Below are 26,419 nucleotides of genomic sequence, written 5' to 3'. Positions count from 1 at the left end.
TCACAATTGCTCAGAATAAATTCCTGGTAATTGAGTAATAGTTTCAGCAGCAATAAAAAAAACCCCTATACACACTATATATTTAAGATGAGAACTTCTGCTCGAGTGTTACTTATGTGCCAGGTTGATACATGCTTAAATCTCCGATGTTTTATTCATGTGAGGTCTATCAACAAGGAGTCATGGAATGTGCAAGAGCTGCAGAAATAAGGATACACCATGGGACAGAAGTGGAACAGTGCTAGTTCAGCAGTAGTTGGGTTGCAGGATACGTCTTGGTTGACTCGGTGGCATCCCTGTTAGCGAACCAATTAGAAAACAAAAACCATCACGGATAACATGAAAGCGACACAGATAAATTGGAAGATTTCTGTAAGTGTAGCAGATACTCCGAATTGGTGAGGATTGTAATGTCACCACCTCCCAGTGAATTTGCAGGAACAGGGAGATCTGAACAATATCTCCAGCAGTCTCTCGGGTATTCTTCTGCTTTTTTTTTTTTTTTTTTGTCTTTGTTTGCCCTTCCCCCTCAAGAACGCTGCATTGCCAAAGTGTCACTGGAGGTTTTAAATAAATAATCACAGTATGCACTTATCAGTTGACAGCCCTGCATTCTCCTGTCCTGTTTCCTTTGCCCCCACACGTACACACACACACACACACACACACACACACACACAGACACATTCACCCGTCTGCTGGAAGTTCAGGTTTAAGCTCTGACAGGAAGGACAAGTTCCTGCTTGCACCTACATCGTCAAACCAACTGTCTCTTAGCTGCTGCTGAAACAATTACTTAAAACACCAGCGGCACAGTCCACTGAATAGGGCCGTTGTTTAGCTGTTGCCATGTGAATATTCCACACATGAATCATTCTTGATATTCCTGAACCTGTACAGTTTACACAGACCTTGACATCGGTTTGCCGCTGTCTCACAGATATTGAAAGAAGAAGATAGGATCCAAGAATACAGTCTCCTCATGAGGGCCCCTACAGAACTTATGATAAAGTCATTTGCTTGGAATAAAAAGGGACCAAACAGATGGGCGAGTGAGAGGAAGGTGCTTCCCCCACAGTAAGGCTCTGTTATCGCCTGCGCCATTTTTTTTTTTTTCCTCCAGAGGCACAGTGTCCTTGGTACAGATGTTGGGATCTCATGTGTGGTTAGAGCGTTTGTATAGCCTTTTCATACACACTGCTCCTTATGGATAATGGCAGGGGATGGGCGCCGAGTGGCTGTCAAACCTTGAGGCTTGTTTGCACAAAGCGGAGGCTAAGGCGTGTTTGGCTGGCAGCGGCGCTCCTGGGGTTTCGAACGTCTCATATTGGCCATGTCGTGGTTAGTGAAATGTGTAGAAATTATACGTGACTCTGGCCAGAGAGTAAGCTGCGGCAGAGGTGGCCACACCCGGCTCGCCCACATGTCTGTGCCAAACCGAAAAAAAAAAAAAAAAAAAAGTAGTAGCGTGGGTGACATCAGCTGTGGGCCGAGCTGTTAAACCGGTCTGTGGATGGGAGTTATAATCTAGAAAAAGCCGTTAAACTCACGCTGGTTTGGACTGGTGTGTGTACGTTTGTTAAAGAGGCAGCGTTTGTAAAGTGTGCATTTCCATTAGGGATTTGTTTGAGTTCGGGAGAAGTGTATTGAGTGTGTTATTTAGACACTGTCAAAGCTGGGGATTAGTATGGTCGGGTTTGCACAAGTGGACCCTGCCATTGCTAAATAGGGTCACAAATGTGCTGTTATTGTGGGGTAGTGATATGTCCGTGTTTCTCATTCACCGGCATGCCTGCGAGCATGAATTGCTCTGAATGGAAAGCTTAAACATCACCCCAGGTGGATAATGTTTAGGAGAACAAAAAAAAAAAGGATATTATAGAGCATGATTACCTGGAGGAGAAAAAAAAAAAAAAAGATGATTTGGAATGAGCTTGCCCTCAATTTTAAATAATTTGATTAAATTGCAGGTTGCCTATGAGAGCATTTCAATGGTTGTATTTCAACGTGTGGATGTGACCTGCTTCATATTGCATATGTAATGAAATGCTGTTAGAATGACAGTTATATATTAACTCCAGACATCTTTTAACCAAATTTATCCCGGTTTTAACCTAGACGTGTAGAGGATTTTTGACCTGCCAATCACCACAATTGTACTTAGTGTGTTGTCATCATGTTACAGAATTTCTGGGTCACCTCTATCTCTGATCCGAACCTGCCAAGTTGTGTTGTCCCACTTTATTTATACAAGAAACATTGCCCTGTTGCCTGATTTAAGTAGTGCAATTATTGTTTTATATGTCTTACATGTGACACCAATAACAATGCATGGGATTTTTTTCACGCTGGCAGCACTGTCACTGTCAGGCTGACAAACATGTCTTACTATGAGAGCAAGAGGATCAGGGATGAATGGCTGTATTTTAACAGGACAGTGCTATTTTTGAAGTAGAGCCAAAGGCAACATGGACACATTTTTCACTTCATTATATCCAGACATACTTGTGATATGTTTACCTGAAACATTAATTGGGACAATATGGCGAGAAAACACAAAACAATCTTTTGAATGTCCTTCAGAGGGGTTTAGTAAGACTGTTTCACAACACTTTTTCACGTCAGAATTGAAAAAATACATTTTTTTTAAAAGCTGGTGTGATATTACTGTTATTATATCTTTATGTGGCTTCCATATCTCGCCTTGAACCTGAAAGACATGGATGCTTCTCCTTCACAGATGTATAAGATGAAACTTTCACAGAACTGAAATGTGCCACTTACAATTTTGTGCTTAATGGCAATTTCACAACGAAATCCGTGTGGCTTTTGAAAGCGGGATTGGTTTTGACACCATTACCTTACCATTCTGAAATATCCCAATTTCACAGTACAGACCATGAAACAGCCTTATCACACCAACCAGCCCTCTCTGTCTGCTGCTGTTAGGCTTTTTCTGCTCTCGCCTTCTCATTCATAGTTCAAGTATTTCTTTTTTTTTTTAACTTCAAATTTATTGGCCATAGTAGAAACTATTTACATTTACTATATCATATTCTCTATAGGCTACAGCTCTATAGCCTCATTGTCTGTCTAGAAGACCTCAGTGTATTGCTTTATTGACCTACGCCGAACCAAAGGCTGTCTTGTCTGAGATATTGAACAAGTAGAGAAGAAATAAAAAACGGACGTGCTTCCCTTGTTGTTTTTGCACTCAGCGCCGCTTGTTCACACATTTTATTGGACAAAATTATTAAGCAACCTGCCTACGATTTAATAAACTTGTTTTATGTCTGTGAATATTGTAATCCTGTGGGCTGTTTACTCATTCTTTTTACACCCACATTACAGAGCGTTATTTCTTCTCAATGGCACATCTGCTAACTGCATCTGTGAAACGTGGTGCCAGGGCTGGAAACCAGGTGTGCTGTAGAACATGACCCAAGTATTACACATAGAGTCCTTGTTTGTCAAGCAAAACTTTCATCCCTCCTCCCCCCCTTTCAGACTTGTACTGCAATCTGGAAATGCTGTGCCAGTTCTACATGCTGGCCTTGTTTTTGAAAAAAAAAAAAAAAAAAAAAGACAACAACATTTTATTTTGTAGAAGCTAAAAACAACCTTCCGACAGAGCTGTCTTTGTTGGAGTTTGATAAAGACAGCCTTGTCAAAAATGTTGACAAAAGCTTGTCAAAATGTCCGTTTAACCTTCTATCATTTTGTTTGTTATGATACTTTTATTTTTTTGCAAGTCTGCACCTTACACCGGGTTTTTTCACCTCATTTTTCTTTTTTGAAAAGGATTTTCTACATGCTTTAAATGTAAATAAATGTGCTCACGTGACGCTCTTACATGAAGCATGTAAAGGAGACTAGAAAAGGAAGCTTTAATCCTGCTCTTTGATCATAGAGATCATTTTCAAATGGCAGATTTGACTCTTTAAAAAAAAAAAAAAAAAAAAAAAGACTACAGAAGCTGCACTATATTTGTGAAAAATTGCTAGAAATGAGTCCAAAGTAGAAATCGGAGATGTGCTCTACCTTTTGCGACGAGGACGAAATAACAAGACAGCTCAGCGTCATGTCCCAGTAAACTCATCTCGTACATTATACAGAACATGCCTACGTTGTCTGGCGTGCCAGATGCTTAATATCTTGCGTGCATTGCATCTCTATCTATCTGTTGCGGTCCTGTCACGTTTGAACAGATTCAGCATGAAACGTTTCCATAACGGAGACCTACTGTATGTGTGAAAACTGAAAGCCATTACTTTCACACTTCGTAGACGGACACAGTTATATACTTTTTTTTTTTTTTTTTAAATTGCGGCGCAAATGTGTATCTTCAACGGATATTTCTGTCAAGAACAGTGAAAACATTCTGAAAGATATTTTTTTTTTTTCCTCCAAACATACTTCGGACCACACATGCACGGCTGTGAATGCAGGCTTTGTTTACAATCAACAACACTCCCCAGCCCTGACATGTTGGTTTGTGAGAGCATTTCGGCAATGACTCTCCATGGGGACATTCCAGCACTTGTTTACCCAACATAGAAGTAAAAAAAAACGACATACAAGTACAGGACTGGAATAAATCTTTGACTCACATTTCTTTGTGCTTAAAGTAGTGAGCATGCTGATTTTTTTTCTTCCGCTCATTAATATTTTAATACGTGCATGGAGATGAATAAAATGTAGGTATAAATTGGAATATAATGTGGCACATTCCAGAATAATTACACGCACATTACAATATAAATACATATTTTGCTTGATGGCCCTTCACTGTCCTTTAATTAGCTTAATTAAATCATTCAACTGTGTTCTCATCATGGTCTATAAATAAGCCACATTTTTATTCAGCTGTTCCTCAAGGATATTTTCTGCTGCTTTGGTTCCATAATGCAGTTCTAAGCTGTGCACTGATGCTCATATGAAAATTTGATGCACTACACGCTTGGTTCTCCCCCATCGCTGCGCAGGGGCAAAACAAGCCTTTTTCCCTTTCGCATTCCCATTTGATCTGGCACCCCAGCTGTTTCTCTGCTCTCTGTCCTTTCCATCAACCTCCTGGTTCTCTCTCTCTCTCTCTCTCCCTCGTTCCCTTTTTCACTCTCCTCATGTGTAAAAATCAAAAATCACAAGCTTACTGTATATTTGCCTCCATAAAATTGCTGTGGTACTTCCAAACTCCAGAAGGAGCCACTGAGAGGCTTATGTCTCTCCTCTTCATGAAAAATTCACCCTTGACTGACCTTTAAGGTGTCAGGAATTGTAGGAGCACTACAACATGGTTTCCGGGTGCTTTTAAGAAACCGCCTAGGGAAAAACTGCTGCACTGTCCTGAAATGCACTTAGCTTGCTTAGTTTTTGTAACTATTTTTTTTCTACTAGTCAATTATTCCAATAGGGAGACCGAAGTCAAAATAGAATTAATTAAATAAAATCCTTTTCTTAATAATCTAAAACACTCTAAATCCCCCCGGTAAACTGTCAGAGAAGTCACTTTGAAAAGACTTTGAAAGAGTTCCTACAATAATCCCTCACACTTTCAGTTTGTCAAACACCTATTCCTTCATCAGGAACTTTATTGTTTACAGTGTGGGCGTTGCACATTCGCTAGGCAGAGTGCAATATCTCACTAAGCACATAAAAGAAGACAATGGAGACACAGCAAATAGAAGTGGTGTCTGATAAAAAATGAATCTCTAAGGAATGGAAGTGCTCATCTCTGTCTTTCCCTTTCTCATCCCACTGTTTGTCTATTTTTGTGCTTCTCCCCTGCCTTTTTTTTTTTTTTATAAAACTCCTACGCCTTCTTTCAATGTGCCATCCCTGTACTGTATAATGTTAGTAGGTTACTTCTACGCCTGGATGGGACAGCGTTTAAGGATGTGTGAATGAAAATTAAACCAAAGATCTTCTTCTCAGTCAGTTATTAGAAAGAAAGAAAGTTTTCTTTTGCTACTAGAGATGGCTTCTTGTTTGTCTGTGTTTTTTTTTCTGTTGCTGTGTTCACTGGTTTTCCTGTCACCGGCCCCTCAGAGGATCTGCTACATGACTCTGTGAACCGTACAGAGCTGGCCATAGTCCGTGTACACATGTCAGAGCCAAATCTCAAGGTGATCGATCCACCAAGGTCAGTCAAGGACTGTGTTGTCTCAAGGAGAGGACAGGCACAGGCACATCAGCACGAAAAATGCTGAACTGCTGTTTAATACATGCTCTCACCGTGTTGAACTTACTGAATATTTAGACGAGATGAAATTTAAATGTATCTCCGCCCTTGTTTTTATTCATTAGCGGCTCAAGGTAGAAGCAGGCTATTCGGGTCAGCGAATCCTAAAACTAATTGTCTTAACTTTAATCCTGTCTGTAGGTGTTTGAATCTAAATGACTGTTTCACTGAATCACAAATTGCATATAAAATATTCAACTAATTTCCAAATTAAATGCAGCTAATCTACAAAAGCCCTCAGCGCTGTATTTCTGTAATCTGAGCAGCCTCTATTTTTGAAGAGTTTTGGATTAATGAGGTGTTTCTTCAGATACCGGCTGGTTCAAGGGCATCTTTGTTAGATCTTCAAAGACGAATTGCAACAATTCTTCCAAGAAAGATCAGAAATAATGATCACTTCTCAGTCCATGGCATACTGCTATGATAAGAAGGAAATATAGGCAAGAATTTAAGTGTCAACCAAGCGCTCGACAGCAACATGTCTGATTACTTTAAATGCCGGTGTGGCTAAAATAGAAATGTCAGCTCAGTCTGTGTCAGATTGTTGCCTCAGGTGCAGGTGAAAGCCTAACGCTGCAGCTTTATATAATTCATGGCACAGTTTTTAGATTTGTTATTACTTTTAGTGACATCTATTGAGCTAAACCGAGCTCATTGCTACACTGCACGTCCCAGAGTTCACTTGTTAAACCGCACAGGTTTTCATACTTGAAAACTCTTCAGACTTGGCTCCACAACTCAGGATTCCCGGCACTTAGGAACAGACCAGGGCCCGGTTGATTAAAATGCCATAATTATTTTGGCATTGTCATCATCTGCACAGAATTTAATAAGGAAAGCTTTCATACTTTATGAGTCAGAAATAATATTGTTGTGAGGTCATTTACTCCTCTGGAATTTGGGTTCTCTAGAGGATTTAGATATTATAGTTTACAGGAATACGTGCCTTTTTTTCCCAAATCAAGGCTATTTGTTACAGAATTTCCTTGATAATCTTTCAACATATCACCATTTCTGTGTTTTCCCCCCCCCCCCTCGTCATTCAAGAAGTTTAACTGGAATTTGTGTTTCTGCATTCTCACTTTCTTTGGCAACTTCTCAGTTCTTGTTTTTGCTGTCTGTGCCACATTTTCAGCTGAAATATACTACAAACCACAAGTCCAAACTTGTTGTGTTTTAAGTCGGGCTGTGATTGGCTAGTCGCATCCCTCTCATGCATCACAGAAGAAAAAAAAAAAACAGGACACGGTTCTGTTTCCCAGCCTCAGGCAGAATGCAACTGATTGCACCTAAGTTTTACAAATACAAACGTTTATGTGAATGTTTTTCAAATAAATAAGTTCAAATAAAAGTCATAATCATCATTTGTGTCATTGTTATTTTATCTTAAAACCTTTGCACCATTACCAGAATCTTAACTCCTTTTCTGTTCACAGATAGTTGTCATTCAACTGTTATCCGATCCAATTATACTGCCATTCACCCTACAGCTAATCAAACTTTTAATTCTCTTATGGTGCCTCATTCTGTAATTGGTTTATGTAGTCAAACCAACAAACAGTGAGCAACTGGACTAGTAATCCCCTGACAGCCACACATGCAGAATCTGCTAAATTAGCTCTTAACAAAAAACAAAAAAAAAACTTCAGAAAACTTTAAAGAAATCCAACACTTGTTAAGTGGATGTGGAGAGCCAGTAGAGACCTGTCATGGAGTATTTGGTGAGGGGTTACCAGTAACTCTGACGGATGAAAGTACTAAGCTGGAAGAACGATTATAGAGTAAAATGGTAGATTGCAAAATAATCGCTTTGCTTAGTGATTTTCTCACTGTCTGTCTAATTTTAACAACCTACAATCACAGAGCAATGTGTAATTTTCTTTGTTCTGAAGTGAAGAAGTGTTTTTTCATTTTTCTTTCAACGTGAATGCCTGTCGCTTGTAATCACTTGGATTAACTGGAGTTGTATGTGGAACTTGAATGTGTGAATCCAAACAATTTTCCTCCAGCAAAGTCTCCATGCAGGTTAAACACTGGGAATGGATGTCGTTTTGAGTCCCGGTGGTTGGCTCTGTACACTTTACCTGTTGTGTAAAATTGCAGTAATAACACAGTGGATGTGAACAAGGTCTTGGATGTAACCAGTAGGGGTGTTATGCCTATAAAAAGTGAAAAGCAAAAACAAGCAAACAAAGGGATTAGTTTGCATGAATTTAAAATTGCCCCTGAAAAAAAAATAAGTGACAGAAATATGCTCTCTGTGCCTTAACATGAACAAGAATTCATCTTGCGGGAATTCATCATACCGTTTTAAGAGGGTTCTTTGTATAATATGCATGCAGAGGTTTTGGCAGCCTCTCTCACTATGGAATTTTTTTTAGGCTCCCTGCAAAATGTACAATGGTCTTTCACTGATTGGTTTTGTAGCAGCCTCTCCGTGACCCTGCTGCTGTTGGATTCTGTTTCAGCAAATATGAAGGAGTAGGATCTTGAAGTGCAGTGACATGAGGTACTGTATATTTCTGACTTGCAGAAAGAGCAGCACAAAAATAACAACCTTAAAGGACCAGTGTGTAAAATTTAGAGGCATCTAGCGGTAAGTTTGCAGATTGCAACCAACTGAATACCCTTCCCCCTCCCCCTCCAAGCCTGTAGGACCTACGGTTGCTGCAAAACTTGCAAAAATATGGTTAGTCCATTCTGGGCTACTGTAGAAACACAGCTGGCTCTTTGGATGAGGACCCACTCTCTATGTAAATATAAAGGGCACGAAAACACAACGATTCTTATTTCCAGGTGATTATATACCAATGAAAACATACTTATGAAAATTACATTCCATTTCTGTCGAGTCTGTTCAGCTAGATGCCACTAAATTCTACACACTGCACCTTCAACTTCTCAGTTGTGAAGGGAGAATTATCACAAAACTACTAGCTGAAAGCTCTACAGTGTGCTTTGAGACCCATAAATTATGGTTATAGGCTCTCTAACTGAGTAATGAATGGCATATCCAAGTGATCTGAATAGTGATTCAAAAGAAATGCAGTCTCTTCTCACACGCACGCTTACTCAGAGCCCTTTGTTGAGATTGACTTGTGAAGCAAGTTCCCTGGAGTTTGAATGCTCCGGTGTCTGCGATCACAGGACTGACTCATTTTAAGTTGTGCAAGGTAAATCATGTCTGGGCAGGTTTTTGACGTTGTTTATGCTCTTCTTCTTGTATTGAAACATAAGCAGCTGGCTGTACGGCTTGCAACTCTTACATCCTGACAGTGGGGATCCTTCAGGTGTTCACTGGAGTGTGTCACGGGTGCAGCCAAGCCAGCTGATATGAAGGTTGAGAGCCATCAGCAGAGTTCAACCGTGTTTCACACTCCTGCTCTGACTGGTTTTGCTGTGGAAAAAAAAAAAAAGCAGCACAAACAACCTTGGAGTTGTGTCCCGTCACAGTTCATCAGCCAAGCAAAGTCAAGCTGGCTGAGCTGTGGAAAAGAGGGGAGCGTCACCTCGGCCTGTCCAAGCCTGCTCACCCTGCAGGGGAGTGGCAGCACATTAACAAAGTGCAGCTGCCTCAGCCTCCTGCAACGTAGAGCTGGAGCAGCCAGGGTCTGTCCTTCACCCACCTAATCAGCCAAGGAGTAGGACACAGACCTGGCTGCCCCGCATCCTGCTAACAAACCGTCGATAAGGATCCCCGTGCAAAATATCATGCTCGATATGGCCGTTTATGCTTGGCTAGTCTCACGGATAGAGGGCGGGCACGGCCTTGTCATGTGGCATTCTTCTAACTAGGTCACAGCGAGTTTTCATTTTAGTGCAGCCGAGCGAGATCTGCTCGTAGCTAAGAAATTGGTACATAAATATTTAACAGTTTTTTTCTATTCATGTTTTTTTTTCTCTCTCTCTCTCTCTCTCTCCACAACAGAAGGATAAAAGAAGGGACGAGATATTTGTATTCATAAAATAAATTGCATTTCAAAACTATAGCAAAATTATGGTGAGCATGATAATTGCTAAACAACTAACAGTTAGGGGAATGGGAATACAATATACTGTTAATTGCTACACACCATCGATGTTCCCACTTCCCAGGAACCTAATGTCTTTGATCATTGCTGAAATAAAGATATGCAGTTAAATCTAAATGCAGCTAATGCCTGTTGGTTGGTTAATCCACTTTCATTAGGAACAATAAGCCCGCAAATTAATAAACTACTGCTGCTCTCAAGTACTCTACGGTGGCTCAAGTGAAGCTTTACAGTTTTACATTTTTGCCATCCATTGCTCAAAAAATACAAGCCTTACATGAGTTAAAATGCTCGCGTTGACAACCTCTGTTTAAAAAAAAAACATTAATGAGTGAAGATTTAAACCAATTAGATACAACATTTTCCTCTGCCATCATGCAGTTTCACATTCACTGATACTGAACGGTGTCTTCCTCAACTACCACATTAGCATGATAAATTTAAGCAGCGCCACAGGAGAGGCTACTGATTAGTAGAACGCATTCAAGCCTGATAAAACATTGAATAAAAATACCTCTTATTGTCTCTGTGCCCTGCTCCAACCCTTCACCGCTATAGCATCTGTGGCTCCATGGACACCAGCACATCTATTATGTATGAAGGGTCGACTATGTCACTGTAGAGCACGTGAGCATACACAGCAGCCATGCTTGAACAGATAAAGGACACCTTAAGAGCCCAGTCTCTGCTGAAATCCCCCAGCCCACCACTGGCCTTGATCACTCAGTGATTCATTGGATTTTCCAAGATGGTGACTGTGTGCGTGTAATGGTTTAACATGAATCTTACATCTATTTTTGGACTGTAGGAGTATTATTTTTTAAATTACAATCCTTTGTGTAACATCTAGCAATGTAAAGAAATACTTCTGTTAAATAGTATCACAGTCAAAACGTTGAGAGGTTATATTAACATGTGCAGCTACGTCAGATAAAGTGTTGATTGGATGCTAGCTTTTAGCTTTCCTTGCTAGTCCTGCTTGAATGAGTGTACAATAGCCGTCTAAAATAGCTTAAGTATAAAAAAAAATGATTAATGTAATTTTTTTCTGTCTTACACTCACCATATCCATCATTCTGAAATTAATTACCACACTGACTGAATGCATGACAGAATAATACACAACACAATCTAAATACTTCAACTTTAAACAAGATTAAAAACAAGCTCATGCCCACAAGGAATACACCTGTCACAACTCACTGCCCTTTATTTTACTCCGGCCTGCGTTAAGCCCATATGTCGAGCCTTATTCCAGCATCCATTCACAACGCTTGTGCGTGTACTGCAGTATGAATGTTTCAAACTTTGAATGCGCAAATGCAGTTTTGTCAGTTGTCAAGGCACCAGCACTCTCACCAGCACAGCTCATTTCTGCTCAGACATTTTTCCACCAGCTCTGCAAGCCTAGGATTGCAAGTAAGTGAGTGTGGGAGCGCGGGGTATAGTTGCAATCTGTGAAGGGCACAGAGATGATGAGAAATTTTCACCCAATCTACTATCATTTCTAGGTAACAGATATGTGCACTATCTAATGCACTGCTGCTGGAAACACTGGCATTTATAATCCTGGTGGCAGTAAGTGTTCCCAAGTTGGCTACGAAAATACCGAGGCTGCAGGGCAGAGGTTTGATCCTTAACTAATGAGAAACAGTTTAAATGTCATTGTTCTAATAGTCCTGAGTAGTCAATAATTAAATTGAAAAGTACAATTTAAGATAAAGATAAGACGTATTGCAGGGTTTTAATAGTCAAACACGACACATGTGGTCACACTAAATACACATAAAAAAGCGTTTACAACTTAAGTGGTTTTGTGTAAACTTCCCTGTTTTTTTTTCTTTGTGCATTAATCAAAATGTCAACATTTCAGAGCGTGAAATCAATTTTGAGGACAGAATCTCACTTATTGAGGAATATAAACATTTCATTCAGCAAAAAAGAGTCTAAAATTGACAAAAAAATATATATAAATCAGTAAGTATCTGATTAGAAAATGAGTAAACAAGTCTACACATCTGACGAGGCATTCAATGCCAACTTTTGGGACTCAATAGTTTTCTATACTTGGTGTTACACATTTCAGTTGGTACCAAAGAAACAGTGAGATTGAGTAGTCGGCCCGAAGAAAACACTTGACACAAATAATGTTTTAAAATGTTTTGTTTTTTCCATAAACTTCCACAAATTCCATAGATTTTTACAAACGTAGCCTCAGGATATTACACTACATCTTCCCTCGTGTCCTTCTGACCTCACTAAACAACCAACTCCTGATAAATCAAAGGAAAAACTTATACATGAGAAAAGGTCAAAGTGCAGTTGCGAATGGAGACTTTGCACTTCACCAGCACCTTCACCTTTTCCTCCAGCAAACACAGTTTCACATCTGCTCGAAAACACTACTGGAGAAGTGTCAGCTCGCTTCTTTCACTTCTCGGTTATGCTACAACTTCATCAAATATCTAAATGTGGAAACAAAATGACAAGGCACTTGTGTGGTTCTCCAGAATGATAGTGTTTATATTGGTGTAACAAGTCAATTACCAGTTCATAAATAAACTCAAACAGAAAGGTTTCTTTATGGTCTACATTTGTAGTCGGTCATCAAAGCATTTACTCTTAATCTATATTCATCAAACAACAGTTCTTGATCTTCTCCATTCTTCAGTGAGATGAAAACAATGAAATGAAGACATTGTGAGAGTAATTACACAATACATCATTGTGTGGGAAAAGTGAAAAAAAATGCACAAGTCTGACACTTTGACAATGCTTGAGTGTCTTTGCTATGTCTTTTAAGTCAATTAAATCTGCTGCTTTATTTTCTCACAGCAAACAGAAAGAAGTTAACAAACCTTATTAACGTGATAAAAAAAACAGAAGCACAGTGTGGATCTGTGCTCAACCATTGAATCATATCAAGAAAGACCAGCTAGGTGACTATGTGGGGGGAGGGGATCCAGAAACCTGTGAAAATGGAAGTACTCTGGTGATGAAAGTAGCAATGAGAGGTGTGTGGGACACGCTTCAAGATATCTTTTGGTGAAAGTCATCCATCCCTTGAAGTCTGATCCCATGGCTAAAGCTATGGTATTAGGTTTCATTTTATAGATTATTGTGAGATACAATGTCAGAATAAGAACACTTTCTCTTCTGTGAAGTTGTGAGTGGAAAGCCTACCATAAAGGATGAAATCGGTAAGGTATCCACGGCAGCAGGTATCTTAATTCACTATCATCCAAACTCAGGCTCAAGTAAATTGAAATGTCCACTTCTGGATTATGACTCCAGAGAGCATGACCAGCTGTTGCAGTTTGTGAGAAACCCGGGTTGCAGCGAGAGAGAAAATGTGTGGCAAAGACACTATAAACTCTGTGATTCGGGTGACTTATTTGGAGAGGCTTCAAGTGAACTTCAAACATCTCTTTAATGATCTATAATCCTTTGGCAAATCTTCAGTGGGCAGCCAGGCTTTCAAAGTTATTTTTACCAGAATGTGGAAATCTATGATGAAATTAAGTCTGAAGCTGGAAAAAAATAAATACATTGCAATGTGTGCTTGTCGCACTACATTATATTCTGAACCTTCTTTTAGCTAAAGGTAAAGGTTAGCTGATTATCTAGGTTGTACAAAAATATGATGATCTCCTACTGATCTCCTCTCTCTTATGTGGGAAAAAAAACAATACTTCTCCCTTTTGGTATGACTACAAGAGGGAAATAAAAAGAGGAAGAGCCAGGTGAAAGGTTCTTTGCAAGCCAAAGCAGGCCTGTCAAAAAAAAAAAAAAAAAGAGTCCACATTGAGTCTTAATGGAGCCATTGATTCTGCGCCAATGGAGGACACACCCAGTAGGGGACCGGCTCACAGTGAGGAGACAGGTGTTCGCTCGATATCTGTCCCACTTCTTTGACCTTAAAGCTTTTAATCAGCTCTGCCAGGGAGCTTGTCAATCCTGTCAAACAATGAGCAGCCCACAGTATAGACACAGTAAGGGAGGGTGATGTGAGGGTAAGGGCTCCAAATAATACTTCTGCAGCCCTGAGGAAAAAGCATGTACATGCAGTCTACAGCTATTTCGTCTGTGCTCCCACTGGACTGGCCCCTGTGTCTTTGAGCCAGCTACTGAGGTAGTCTAAACTCTGTCAGCAGATTTCAAAGGCTATTAATGTCAAAGCGTAGGCGTTCACGTGAATGATTTCATGTGGGATAAAGTTTGTTTGCGGCTACAAGAAGCTTTGGGTTTGACTTTCTATACCATCACTTAGAGAGATTCAGGCTTCCTGGGAGATGGCTCCTTTGCCTGTTCACAAGCTTAAAATTCAAATCAGACTCCTCTTCCAAAAAGCGGTACATTTTGCCATTGGTTACTCTCATGAGTGAGTGACAGGGATTTCAATACGGCTTAATTGAGTTGTTGAATCTGCCTGTGACTGCCTGCTTCACTTTCCCCGCTTCTGATCAATAGTAATACATTATCAGGATTTGTCAGCTATACTTTTTTTTCTTTGTTTCATCAAAGCCCTACGAGGCAGAACCCGCTCCGTTCTCGCGGGCTCATGTCATTGTGCATCCTTCTGCATTTCAAGTCCGAATCAGCGCGCTGTGAAGTTTAACTACAGAACGTCTTTTAACACAGAGGGTAATTACGGTGCTGGTTTTATTGCAGTTAATAGCACAAGCTGTCAGCGGAGCAGTCACACAGCAGTCACACAGTTACAATTTGGCCACATTGAAATTGCATTGAACCGCGCAATTATCTCCATTCAATGGCAGTTCTCTTCACCATTGTTCGTTTTATCCGGATGTTACTAAGTATTAAGTTTTAAACTTAGATGTTGAGATTTGTAGCAAGCGACAGTGGAGTCGACTACTTTTAATACGGGTTCGCTTTCTATTTAACACTCTCTGGGGCGAAGTGTGTCAAACCCCAGTCCTTGTCTTTTCAACAGCAGCAGATACACTTAGAAAAAAAAAAAAAAAAGCTGTGAGTTCATTTCCTGCCTTTTTTATGCCCCCATGCCCACAGCCCACCCACTATAGTGTTTTCAGATGAAACTCAGAGAACCCAGAGAGTGGTTTCATGATTTTTGATCCCTATGATTGATTACTGCTATCATTCTTTCTCTTTCCTCTCACATTTTAAGAGTGCCTGGCCTGTTTTTCTTGCATTGTACATGTTTGAGAATCTACCAAATGGTTTTGTGTCTTGGGTCTCTGTGTCAATACACATTGTTAGACATCTAACAACCAGTGGAGACTGGAGTAACTCATACCACCCAATTGAGCTCTCAGGCTGTTCCTTTCCTCTTGCTGCGGCTTTGTGGTTCCCTACTTATGTCTCCATGCCAGTTGCTTTTCTCTTGAAAGACCAGTTGCAAACCGTGTAGACATTTAAATGCTGTTATTTCATGTGTTCTTTTAAATATCTCCATCAAAAACAGCATTACAATAGAAAAAAGACAAATGAAAGGTATAGTTGCCCCAAAAATAGCTGTCCAGAAAATAGCTTTATAACATTGCTTCATCTGATATTATTTTAAGTCTTTTAAAAGTATTTTAATTTACCAGTATTGTTTATTCTGTCCTTGCTGTCAAGTCGGTATACAACAGTTATGAAAGACAGATGGAAGTGAACATATAAGCTATGATCAGAGGTATTTCAGATGCTGGATAATATCACACAGAACCTTGATGTACTGAAAGACAATGTATGGAAACACACTGAGCTGTGAGAAAACACTGTATATGGTGAAGCTTAGAGACTGCTGGGAAAGACAATACTCGATCACAGCTGGAAAGCACATGCAGCAGAATATGAACATGGTCCTGAGATGTGGTGAGCATTCCAACGGTTATATGTATGTGGAACATGGAGCCTTACTCGCCTTGGAAAGATGGGCTGTGGTCGTGGTTTAGGAAATGGTTCAGCCCTGGTCTCGGAGTTCTGCCTAGAACCGCTGGATTTCATAGAGGTTTATGATCAAAACACACATGAAAAAGGGGGATTTGGCAAAGATCAGAATCCAACGTTTATGCTGAAACTCTGCATGCACCCGTGTAGCCGTATCTGCCGTACGTTAGCGTTCATTTTCTCTTTTTGTTTACATGGTATACTTGCCGATGATGCTTCTGTGATTTCTATGCTGGTCTTTTCAAGAAGCCAGTCCAGAGTCAAGGTTACAGAGACTTAAGGCGAATTTATCCTCAACAGTAAACCTGAAACCTTCTTGAGAGCATGCAGGGAATGTTTCAGTTACACTGCAGCAAGGAACGCCTAATAAAAAATGTACATGTATTACCGATGTGAAAAACGATTTAAATAACAAGATAAGATAACATGTTCAGGGATAAAATGAGTGTAGCACATCTAACTTTATCAGCTTAAATAACTGTGCACATTCATTCCTCCCGTGGAAAAAAACAGGATACTAATCCATGCCTAAATGATTGTGACTGCAGGGCGAAATTCATAATCGTGTTTATTTGTACTTAATTCCATGTACACGTGCACAGAGATGACTGGTTTGTTACAATATTAGGTCGATGTTATGATGAGTAGATTGCATTGCTTTCAGTTTGCATGCAATGTTGTTTGTTTAGACTATCAAATGTGATATGAGGGCTGGTAATCAGCTAAAGATTTGCTATTGTGACAACACTTGCTTTTGAGCAAATGCACAGCATTTCAGAGTCCCATGGCGATCATGACTCAGACACATACTAAGTGTGATTGTTGATTGATGGCAGACTGGGGCTTCAGCCGACTGCCCACTCCAGCTGGAGTGTGAATTCCCTCTCCTATATGTTAATGGATCTGCTGTGTAAATGGCCTGCGCCAGCATTGCTGGAGAAAAATAGCTCGATGCAACACACCAACAAGCAAAGCTGTGTGCGCGTTGCCCCTGCTGTCCTGTTTATGTCCCAACCACAATTAGAGATGCACTTTGATGACAGCCAGTTCTTCTATTTTTTTCCACACATCTTTAAAAATGTATGATATGCACAACATTAATTTCTTTCAAGAAATCTATGGAGGCTGCTCCGATATAACACAGAGGGGAAATGTCTGAAAAAAATCACAAGTGACTCTAATCAAATATTGATTGTACGTTCTCTTTTCTTGGTTTAATAAGCCACTGGTCATGCAACAGTGGTTCTCGCCATGCTTATACTGGATCTATTTACCCCCTGAAGGCTTCCTCTCTCCTGTAAGCCTGTAAGAGTCGGCCTTTGTCAAAAAAGGCAGAAAAAACTCCACCAGTAAAGGTTGACACAGGTCAGATGCCAAAAACGATATTCTGTGCTCTCACCGAGTATTTCTAAAGGTCACCTTGCATGGGGTGTATGGATTTACACCCATCAAGACCTTCTGAGCGTGCAGAAGGTCTCCATGTCACATGTTCATTTCCTTCCTTATGTACATTCAATAACCGATCATCCAGTTTGAGCTGAATAGTTGTTTGATTTTTGAAATTGTTATGTTTTATAATGTATCCAACACAACTGCTTGGCATAATCACATGGAAGTATTCAGTGGTTGTACTCTGTGCAAGACTTATCTTTACTTGTGGACAATGGAACAGATGGTGTGAGAGGAGGATTTGTCATGCATGGTTGTCCAGAGCCAGACTCTTTCTCAGCACTTTTTGGCAGGACTTTATATGTGTTTCATGGTGTATTTGCTGAGTTCTTAGTGGAGGTATAGGGTACTACTGTGGTGCTGGCTCAGACTCAGAGACTCCCCCCCTCCTCCCCATTCTATATGTCCCACTCCAAAGCCATACTTATAATACTGTACACTTGTTGTTGTGCATATTCGGTGAAGATTTAAAATGTTATCAATGTGCAAATGACACGAAAACACACGTTAATACTGATGCATGCAAGCAAAGTGAGCAGCCGTCACAACCGGTAGTGATTAAGGCTGCAAGAAATGATTAATTTCATTATCAATTTACAGACATCTTCATATTGCTGGCCATGTCCAACCAACCAGTTCAAAACCCAAAGTTATGAAATTATATAAAATAGAAAAGCAACAAATCCTCACATTAGGAAGATGGACCAGCAAATGTTTGCCAGTATCAATAATCAATATTCTGTTGGTTGACTGAAGTAAACTGAGTAGCTGTCAACCGGTGATTAAAATATTGGTTTACCTGTGTATCTACATTAACTATACAGGTGTTGTGTGCATTTTAGGTGGCATGTCAGGTGAGTTTAGGGGGAACTTTACCTCTAAATGTCAAATGAATATAGATCTGGATCTTTCTTTGTATCCCATCAAGAAGAATTTTAAACCTTTCTCGCCATGACTCCATCCTCACCTAAAGCTATGAGGAAAAATTTGCTCCTACAGCAGTTTTGTTATTGTACCGTTATGTAGACTGTGTCAAAAGAAATGTGGACATAGCCTCTGTGTCACCCTGTGCTAATACTGAGATTTCCACAGGAGGTGTGTTGCCTGCAGCATCGTCTCCCCTCCACTTTAATATCCTGAGTGCTGTAATCTGCTCACCACGTCTGACCCACTGCGTGTCACTCTCACTGCTCACCCTCCCCCTTAACTCCCCAAAATCCTCTACATCACATTTATGTAACCCCACCCCACCCTTTACTCTTAATATGCTCCGAGCCTATACCTGCAGCCGCCTGGGCTCGGCTTGTCTGAGACCATAATGCATCACCTCGCAGCGTGCCTGTGGCCCGCTTTTTATTTATTGATCAGCTCTTTCCTATTAAGACGTCCAACAGCTGCCCTTGTTTGAAAGCCCAGGGAAACTTTTGCATTATTGAATAATAATCAGCGCACATCATCTTGTGCGCTGAGGCCATTCTGTGGATGAGACGCTTTGTTGACTAATTGTCTGGTCTGTCTAAGTGCTTCCCAGCATCTTGGCTTGAGATCTGTCTGATAAAACGTATTATTATCTTGCTATTATTGCACCACAACATTTCATTCGGGATACCACGCTTTAAGACACTCACACTACCTGGATCTGTTCCCTGTTTTTCCCCGAGTTTCAGTCAAACAAGCGCAACTGTAACGGTTACAGTCATTCATTTACCAGGTTGGGGACTCTCGCTCACTTTCGGCCTTTTGTTTGTCTGACGGTTGCTCGATATCTGGTATCAGTGGGTGATGTCATCAAACCACTCGGTCAGGTAACGTCAGTGCTGTTTATTTTGTGTTGTAGCACCGAAACTGTGGTGGCCTTGTTTAGTTAAGCTGCAGGGGTAGAGTGGGGGGAGGGTTAGAGCTCCCTTACACTGTGTTTACACTTGATATATGCCATACTCTCTTTCTCTCTGTCTCTCTCTCTCTCTCTCTCTCTCTCTTTCTCTCTCTCTCTCTTTCTGTCTGTCTCTCTCTCTCTCTCCCTCTCTAGGGCAAAAGCCTTATTTTTGGCCCAGCTTTTTTGTCATTGCTGCGGTCAAAGACAACTAAAATCCCAGATTACTTCTAGCATATTTCCTGTTTGACTGGAATATAAAAGCATTAATTACAGGAAATCCAGAGGCGCAGTTACTCACTGTATATTTAAATTCAAAGAGGTTAGTAAGAGGCTAACAAAAAAAAAGCATAATATCCTCCACTGTCTCATCTTCTGTGTTTGGTTCTTTGAAATCCTCTGATAACAAAATGGAGTTGTGGTGTTTTCCAGTGTTTTCATTCAAGGATGAATCATTATCCAACTGAACTAAGATGAGAAGCTCTGTTGCAGGCAAACTGATGCATCCCCTTGACATTTGAAATGCCTTAAAGCTGCTCGAGGGGCATGTGTGTGTGTGTGTGTGTGTGGGCTTGTGCTCAGAACCTCGTGTTTTCTCAGAAACGATGCATGCAGCTACATTAGGTGAGAATCGGTGCGTGCGGTTGACTGGCCGATGCTACGCGCTACCAACCTGAAAGCTGTAATTTTATAACCCCGGAGGAATACACAGGACTACTGTGCCACAGTACGCGGTCATTACGCCTCTCCCTTACCCAAACAAACAGCCATTGGGAATAGTTAAAATGAAATGCACAGCCTTTTTCATGGAGCAGTCCCAGATTGGGAAGTTGCCTAACATAATAAATATTCCCGATAATCATTAACATTTACAGCACAGCAGATGTTACATTGTCCTCAATGAATGAGTGTGTTGTACAAAAGAGTATTTCAAATTTGAACCAGATAGTGGAAAATTAGGAACAGGTCTACTAACCATCTGTTCCAGCGAGGTTTCGCTTGCCTAGGCAGTTGAATGTTTGCTTGGGGAGACAGAGGGTAAAGAGAGCTGCTTTGGCAGGTACACCATTGTTTACCCAAGAGACCTGGCTGAAGCACCATCAAATAATGTCTGAGTGTAGATTAAAACAAATTCTCTGACACATGCTGCTCCATCTCAAAAAGCTGAATGGCCACCGTGAACAACAAGCAACATTAAACCTATAATATCGCCCCTCCTGCTAGTTTAAGTGCCCTATATGTATGTATCAAAGCCTCCAGCATAGCGAGATAGCTTACAGTTATCCCTAAGAGACAGTGGCACCGCAATTTATTTTATAAAGCATTCGAAAAGCACTTCTATAAGTTGATAACATGATCAAAACACTGATAAAAAAAAGAAAAAAGATTCCACCAGGGGAATAAACAAGCATCTAATGGGCGATGTGTGTGTGTATGTGTGTGTATGTGTGTGTGACAGAAGATTTGGACTCCCCCTAAACACCCCGTGTGTGTGTGGCCATGAATAGGGGAGCACAGAAGCCTGTTCCATCGCCGTGGGAACTGGGACTACATTAAACAGTCATTATCCCGAGTGGCTCAAGCCATGTTTTATCTATCAGCATCCCACTTAAAGTAACAATGGAGTAACCAAAGCATATCAAGCGTGAGGAGATGATGTGTCTTCATGTGATAAGCTTTGAAGCTGCACTTTAGAAGAAGTTTATACAAAAATACGCCCGCTTGAATCACAAAGCGCAGCTGCAGTGGAGAAGAACGGTTTCATCTCTACATATGAAACGTCATAGATTTGACCTATATGCCTAAATTAAATGTGAGGAGCGAGCGTCCAGTCAGTCCAGTGAAAATGGAAACTCTTCATTCTCTCCACCCCTAAAAAAGCCACAGAGAAGATGACATTTAAGTCCAAGAAGTGTGCAGTTTAATGACATCACATTACACATTTCCTGGGTTTTGAAGTATTCAAACTTCAAAGAGAGACGTCTCACTGCCATTTGGGACTGACAGTCTGCCAAGCCGCCTGGTGCAGCTTTAAATAGAAGACATTAATGAGTGTCTCTTGTAAAATATGCATTCAGTCCTATTTAATCTTTGCCTCTTTGCCTCATATTGCAGCGGCTAGAGGTGAATTATCTGAACTTTATTTGACTTGGGCACAAATTGATTTCTTTAGATGTGCGTGGACCAAGTGATAGTTAACGAGCCGGTAATTGTCTTTTTAAAATGTTGTTGCTTGTCGGCCAGTTCAGCTGAAAAAAAAAAAAAATAGTGTTACGTATATGAGATGAGCTGCCAAATAGCAGTTGTTTTATGGAAACGAAGCTTCCTAGACTTTAGGAAATGGCGCTCTGGTTTTCAGTTTAGGGTTTTTTATGGTGTTGTTATTGTTTGTGTATAGAGCAAGGTCTGGTTTTACATTGTCCTGAAGAATATTTGGAAGAAACAGATGTATGAATGTCTTATATTTGCAAAAAAAAAAAAGCAAATATGAAACGTTAATTCAATGTTTCTCATTCAATTTCAAATTGTTACAGAAAGGAGTCAAGCATCTTTTTCCTACTCTTGTTTGTTTTCCTATCTGGGTAATAAAATATCGACATTGATTTAAATATATTCACCCTACAGCTTTCTGTGGTAATCACAACTCTTTGCTTTGAAGATTGCCCTGCATTTTCCTGGATGTTGTCCATGCACCATAGGAAGACCATTTGACTGAAGGCTGTTATTCAGTGTAGCATGCCCCACACATTGTCCAGTGTGCCATATGCAAACAACACAAAGCACATGCTTTTCCTTGCTGCCTGACAGGCCAGATCTTGTTACAGTTGAATGTTCTCTGCACAGCTCTGTACTCAGGCCCTGGGAGTCTCTCGCTATCAGTGCAGGGCCAGACGGTACAGCAGCTGTTTTAATAGTGCCCCTTATGTCCCCCTTGATCCAAGTCAGCTCACTCACCTAGTGTGAATCAAACCATTCTTTTTTTTTTTTTTTTTAATATTCTGTCAGCTTGGGCATACTTTCTGCTTTGTTTGTTTGTCCTGTTCCTTTTCCTTCCAGAAATAGGGCCCCTCTCTCCACTGGCAACTCTCAAGGCAGTGTCTGTCCTCAGGTGTATTAGAGCATGACTGTCCCCCCAGTCACCCTCTTGTCAGTGTGAGAACAAAGCAGCAGAAGCGACAACGCCAGCCAGCCTCAAACCTGCAGCGCACCTACAAATCTCCCTAAAGTTCCGCCTTCCTCTTTGTCTCCCTCTCCTCCTGGCCAGTTCTGCGTTTCCCCTACTTTGCCTATCTTTCTTTTTCTTCCTGTTTCTGCATCACTGGCTCCCATAACCCTCACAAAATCTACTTTCTTAATGCCTCTTGCATGTACTTGGTTCTGCTCTTCTATGGCTTTGCCACTCTGTGGTATAGTCTGTAATTACAGCTCTACTGTGTGCTCAGCCAAGGACTCCTCCAGTCCTTGAGTGAAAGGGGTCCCCGTGGGCGCCCCTGGTCCTTCACGGAGGGGATTTGGGCTCTGTAGCTGTGTAATTATGCCTATTCCTCTGGCTTCCATTTGCGTGAGCTGCTGTTTATTTGGTTCAATCTGAGTGGGGAGTGGGATCAGACTCAAAGGAGGAAGGGCAGAGGGAAGGAGGGAGGGAGGGAGGGGCTGCAGCTTTTCACACAACCAGCCCCTGCCAGTATTGTTTTAGTATTCAAGTGGGTAAGGTCTACCCAGGTACATATTTGTGAGTTTTTACAGCCTCACTGCACAAACATCCCACCATTCCGCCCCAACGTAAGATTAAACTTTAACTTGTGTTGTCACACAGTAAATTGTGTTTGCTATTCAAAAAATATCATGCTATAGCTGCCACGACTGGTAATCTAAGCTGTGATAAAATGGAGTAAAGCATTGCCCTGAGGTGAGCAAGGACACAGGTGTTTCTCAAGGTACAGATGACAAGGTTGCCAGTCCTCCCTGTCAAACTGTATTAGTAAATCAATCTGTCATCTTCAAATCCCCCAAGTTTAAATCTCTATAGAGAGGGTCTTGCTGATGTGGTCAGAAGGAAATGAAAGATGATGTGCACTCAGTAACTTCAAAAGGTTGTCACTTTGTTTTTTTATATGATTTGATGTAGGCAGCAAAGGCTGTACTTGAGCGAAAAGAATATAACAATGGATAGAAAATGCCTTTCTCTCGTAATGCACTGCTTTCCAGCATAAGCCATTCAATCTGAGAGTTGTGCGAACGCTGTGAAGGATAGAAAAAAAATACATTGTTCATCTTAATCTTCTTGCTAGAGTCTGCACCGACTGTTTCCTCTCTTCATGCACGTATTGTGTCCCAGTGTCCTTAACTGACTATCTACAGTTTTTATAAGAAAAATCTTCCTAACAGTCTCTGCTGCTGCTTAGACAGTTTGACAGCCTGCACGCACTGAACTCTCCCTCCTCTCTGCTTCAGATTCCTGTATAGCTGAAGATAGACTACATCAGATATTGTATTGAGTGGGTGTATACATAAATGGATCCCTCTCACGTATTCTTATAGCTACATTTTAAAGCCCCCTGTGGAAACTTTATCTCTGAACGAAGTGATTATCCATCATTGTGATGCAGTTAGTCAGTGTTAAAGAGCTGCTCTGTTTGTGATGCATGTGTGTGTGTAGACCCCAGTCCTCTACTTGAGACCACAGCATAGTTTCCCTCTCTTTATGACTCGATTCACTGGTGGCTTTATGAGTCCATGTGATTAACAGAGGAATTTCAGTCTTTCTTCCTGTGGGCCGTCTATCCATAGGAGATAATTATAGCTGCGGCTGGTTGTAAATACAATCCCAGCCAGGGGTTGTCGGACCAGGAAATGGGACATCATCAGACTTCACCTGGAGAGGAACATAAATCGGAGCCTGAGATAACAAAGATGTGTCTAAGACAACAGGATACACAGGACCTGGTGCGGTTCAATGACACCTCTGTTCAGACTGCACACTCAGGTCAGATCGGGTGTAAATGAAAGTTGTAGTTGTTTAACTGTATTTAAGAATCAGATTGAAAGACCAGGGAGTCCAAGGTGACAACAATGAATTGCTTGTTTTGTCTGACAACCGATCCCAAAGATATTCACTTTACAATAATATAAAACAGATAAAAGCTTAAAATTCTCACCACCAGATAAAAGCAGGCACTATGTAAGGAACATCTAATTCAAGGATGCTAACTACAAATGTGTGGACATACATGGGCGTGAAGAAGAAGGGAGTTTGACACTTGGGTCACCATATACATGAAAGACTAAACCTCAGGCAAGTTTAATGCCCAGAATGCCCGCCCTCGCTAGTTGTTGTTCTTTTGCTACCAAACTCCTCACAGGCTTGGGTAGTAGGGAAGAGGAGCATAATTGCTGGGTTTTTTATATAGCTAATGTGTGTGTTCTCATTGTTTTGAGTGCTTACACAGGACTCCACATTGTTTCTTTTAATAGGAGCTCCAGGCATCATTGAAGTATTTGTGAGTAAAAAGTAATTAAAATTACAATGGGCTAGCCAGTGTGTTGCTGGGTAGGTGGAGGGAGCACAGCAGACGACGACTTGGCTCCAACTCACTGCCCTTGTACTCATTCATTAGTGATGCATTGGTTCTCGCTCAGCCCTCCCATCTCATCAGAAACAGTACCCTCGTGGACAAAGACAGGGTTGTATAGATGTGCCCGTTATGTTAATATCAACTCCCCCAGCTTTTACACACAACTGCTGCAATGTACCTACTTTTTACACTGATGTATGGGGAGTGTGTGGCTAAATCCTGTGAGTGTTGTGCGTGCATATACTACCTAGGAGGCTGAATTGACTCCTTGATTTTCAGTGCATGTACTTGCTATTGACTGGAGTGTTTTGCTTGGCCTTGGACACTTGTTAATCGTAATTAAATGTTTTTTTTTCTCTCTCTCTGTGTGTCCTCTACTTCTAGCTGGCAATGGTCAGATGGTACAGATGGACCCCAGTAAGTCTGGCTTTGTGGGTTCACAAGTGGAGCTGCGCTGCATTTTCGTCAACAGTAACCCACCAGTCAAGATCTCTCAAGTCACCTGGCAGAAGCTCCTCAACGGCACCAAACAGAACGTGGCCATAGCCAACCCTGCCCTCGGCGTGTCCGTTCTGCCGCCTTTCAAGGAACGGGTCAGCTTCAAGCAAGCAGCGGTTCGTCACCGTACGCCTTCGCTGGAGGACACCACCATCATGTTCTCCAACCTGCAGCTGTCTGATGAAGCTGCCTACATCTGCGAGTACACCACGTTTCCTGCGGGCAACCGTGAGAACATGGTCAACCTCACGGTATTCGGTAAGAACTTGTGGAGAATTTAAATGTAAAATGTTACCATTTGGAGATTATCAGTGATTTTAAGGCTGTTTGAATCTGCAACATTTGTAATTTTATACAACTGACAAAATCTTGTACTCTAACAAAGACAAAGGCCCTCTATACAGATTAAAATCTGACTCATCAGTTCATCTTTCAGACTGTGTAATTGTGCAGTGGATCAATTCTTTAGCCAAGAAAACAGAGAAGACAAATCAGGTTCTACAACTTAACATCAGTTATGTCCCAGAATATGTTATTGCCGGCCTGATGAGTAGTCAGAGGAATATAAAATCTGTCACCCAAATTTGTTTTCTCTTTGACTGGTAGAAAAGATAACAGGGGGTCAGAGGCAAACAGGGTCAAAGTGACATCTTCTTTTTTAGTGAAAGGCTTAAAGAAAGACTTTCACAGCTTTTCTTATCAACATTACATTGCCACAGGCTTTGTTGTAAATTAGGTTGGATTCCTTTAGAACACCTCAAACCAGATGGCCTTTTTCTGTTTGCTAAAGCTGTTGGTAAAGCTGTTGGTTGGTTGTTTACAGTTAAAACTCCCA

The 26,419-nt window shown here is 41.0% G+C and overlaps 1 protein-coding gene across 5 annotated transcripts in view; it reads left to right on the top strand.

Moving 5' to 3' along the window:
• nectin1b (nectin cell adhesion molecule 1b) overlaps positions 1-26,419 on the top strand; it is a 152,435-nt gene that overhangs the window by 25,878 nt on the left and 100,138 nt on the right. For all 5 annotated transcript variants that reach the window (XM_044353631.1, XM_044353633.1, XM_044353634.1 and 2 more), the window contains exon 2: positions 25,471-25,842. In XM_044353631.1, the coding sequence (XP_044209566.1) occupies positions 25,471-25,842 (372 nt within the window). The remainder of the gene's footprint in view (positions 1-25,470; positions 25,843-26,419) is intronic.

The sequence above is a fragment of the Thunnus albacares genome, chromosome 6 (assembly GCF_914725855.1).
Source record: "Thunnus albacares chromosome 6, fThuAlb1.1, whole genome shotgun sequence".
Lineage (NCBI taxonomy): Eukaryota > Metazoa > Chordata > Actinopteri > Scombriformes > Scombridae > Thunnus > Thunnus albacares.
Note: the sequence above shows the minus strand (reverse complement) of the source record. Positions and strands in the feature narration are given on the sequence as shown.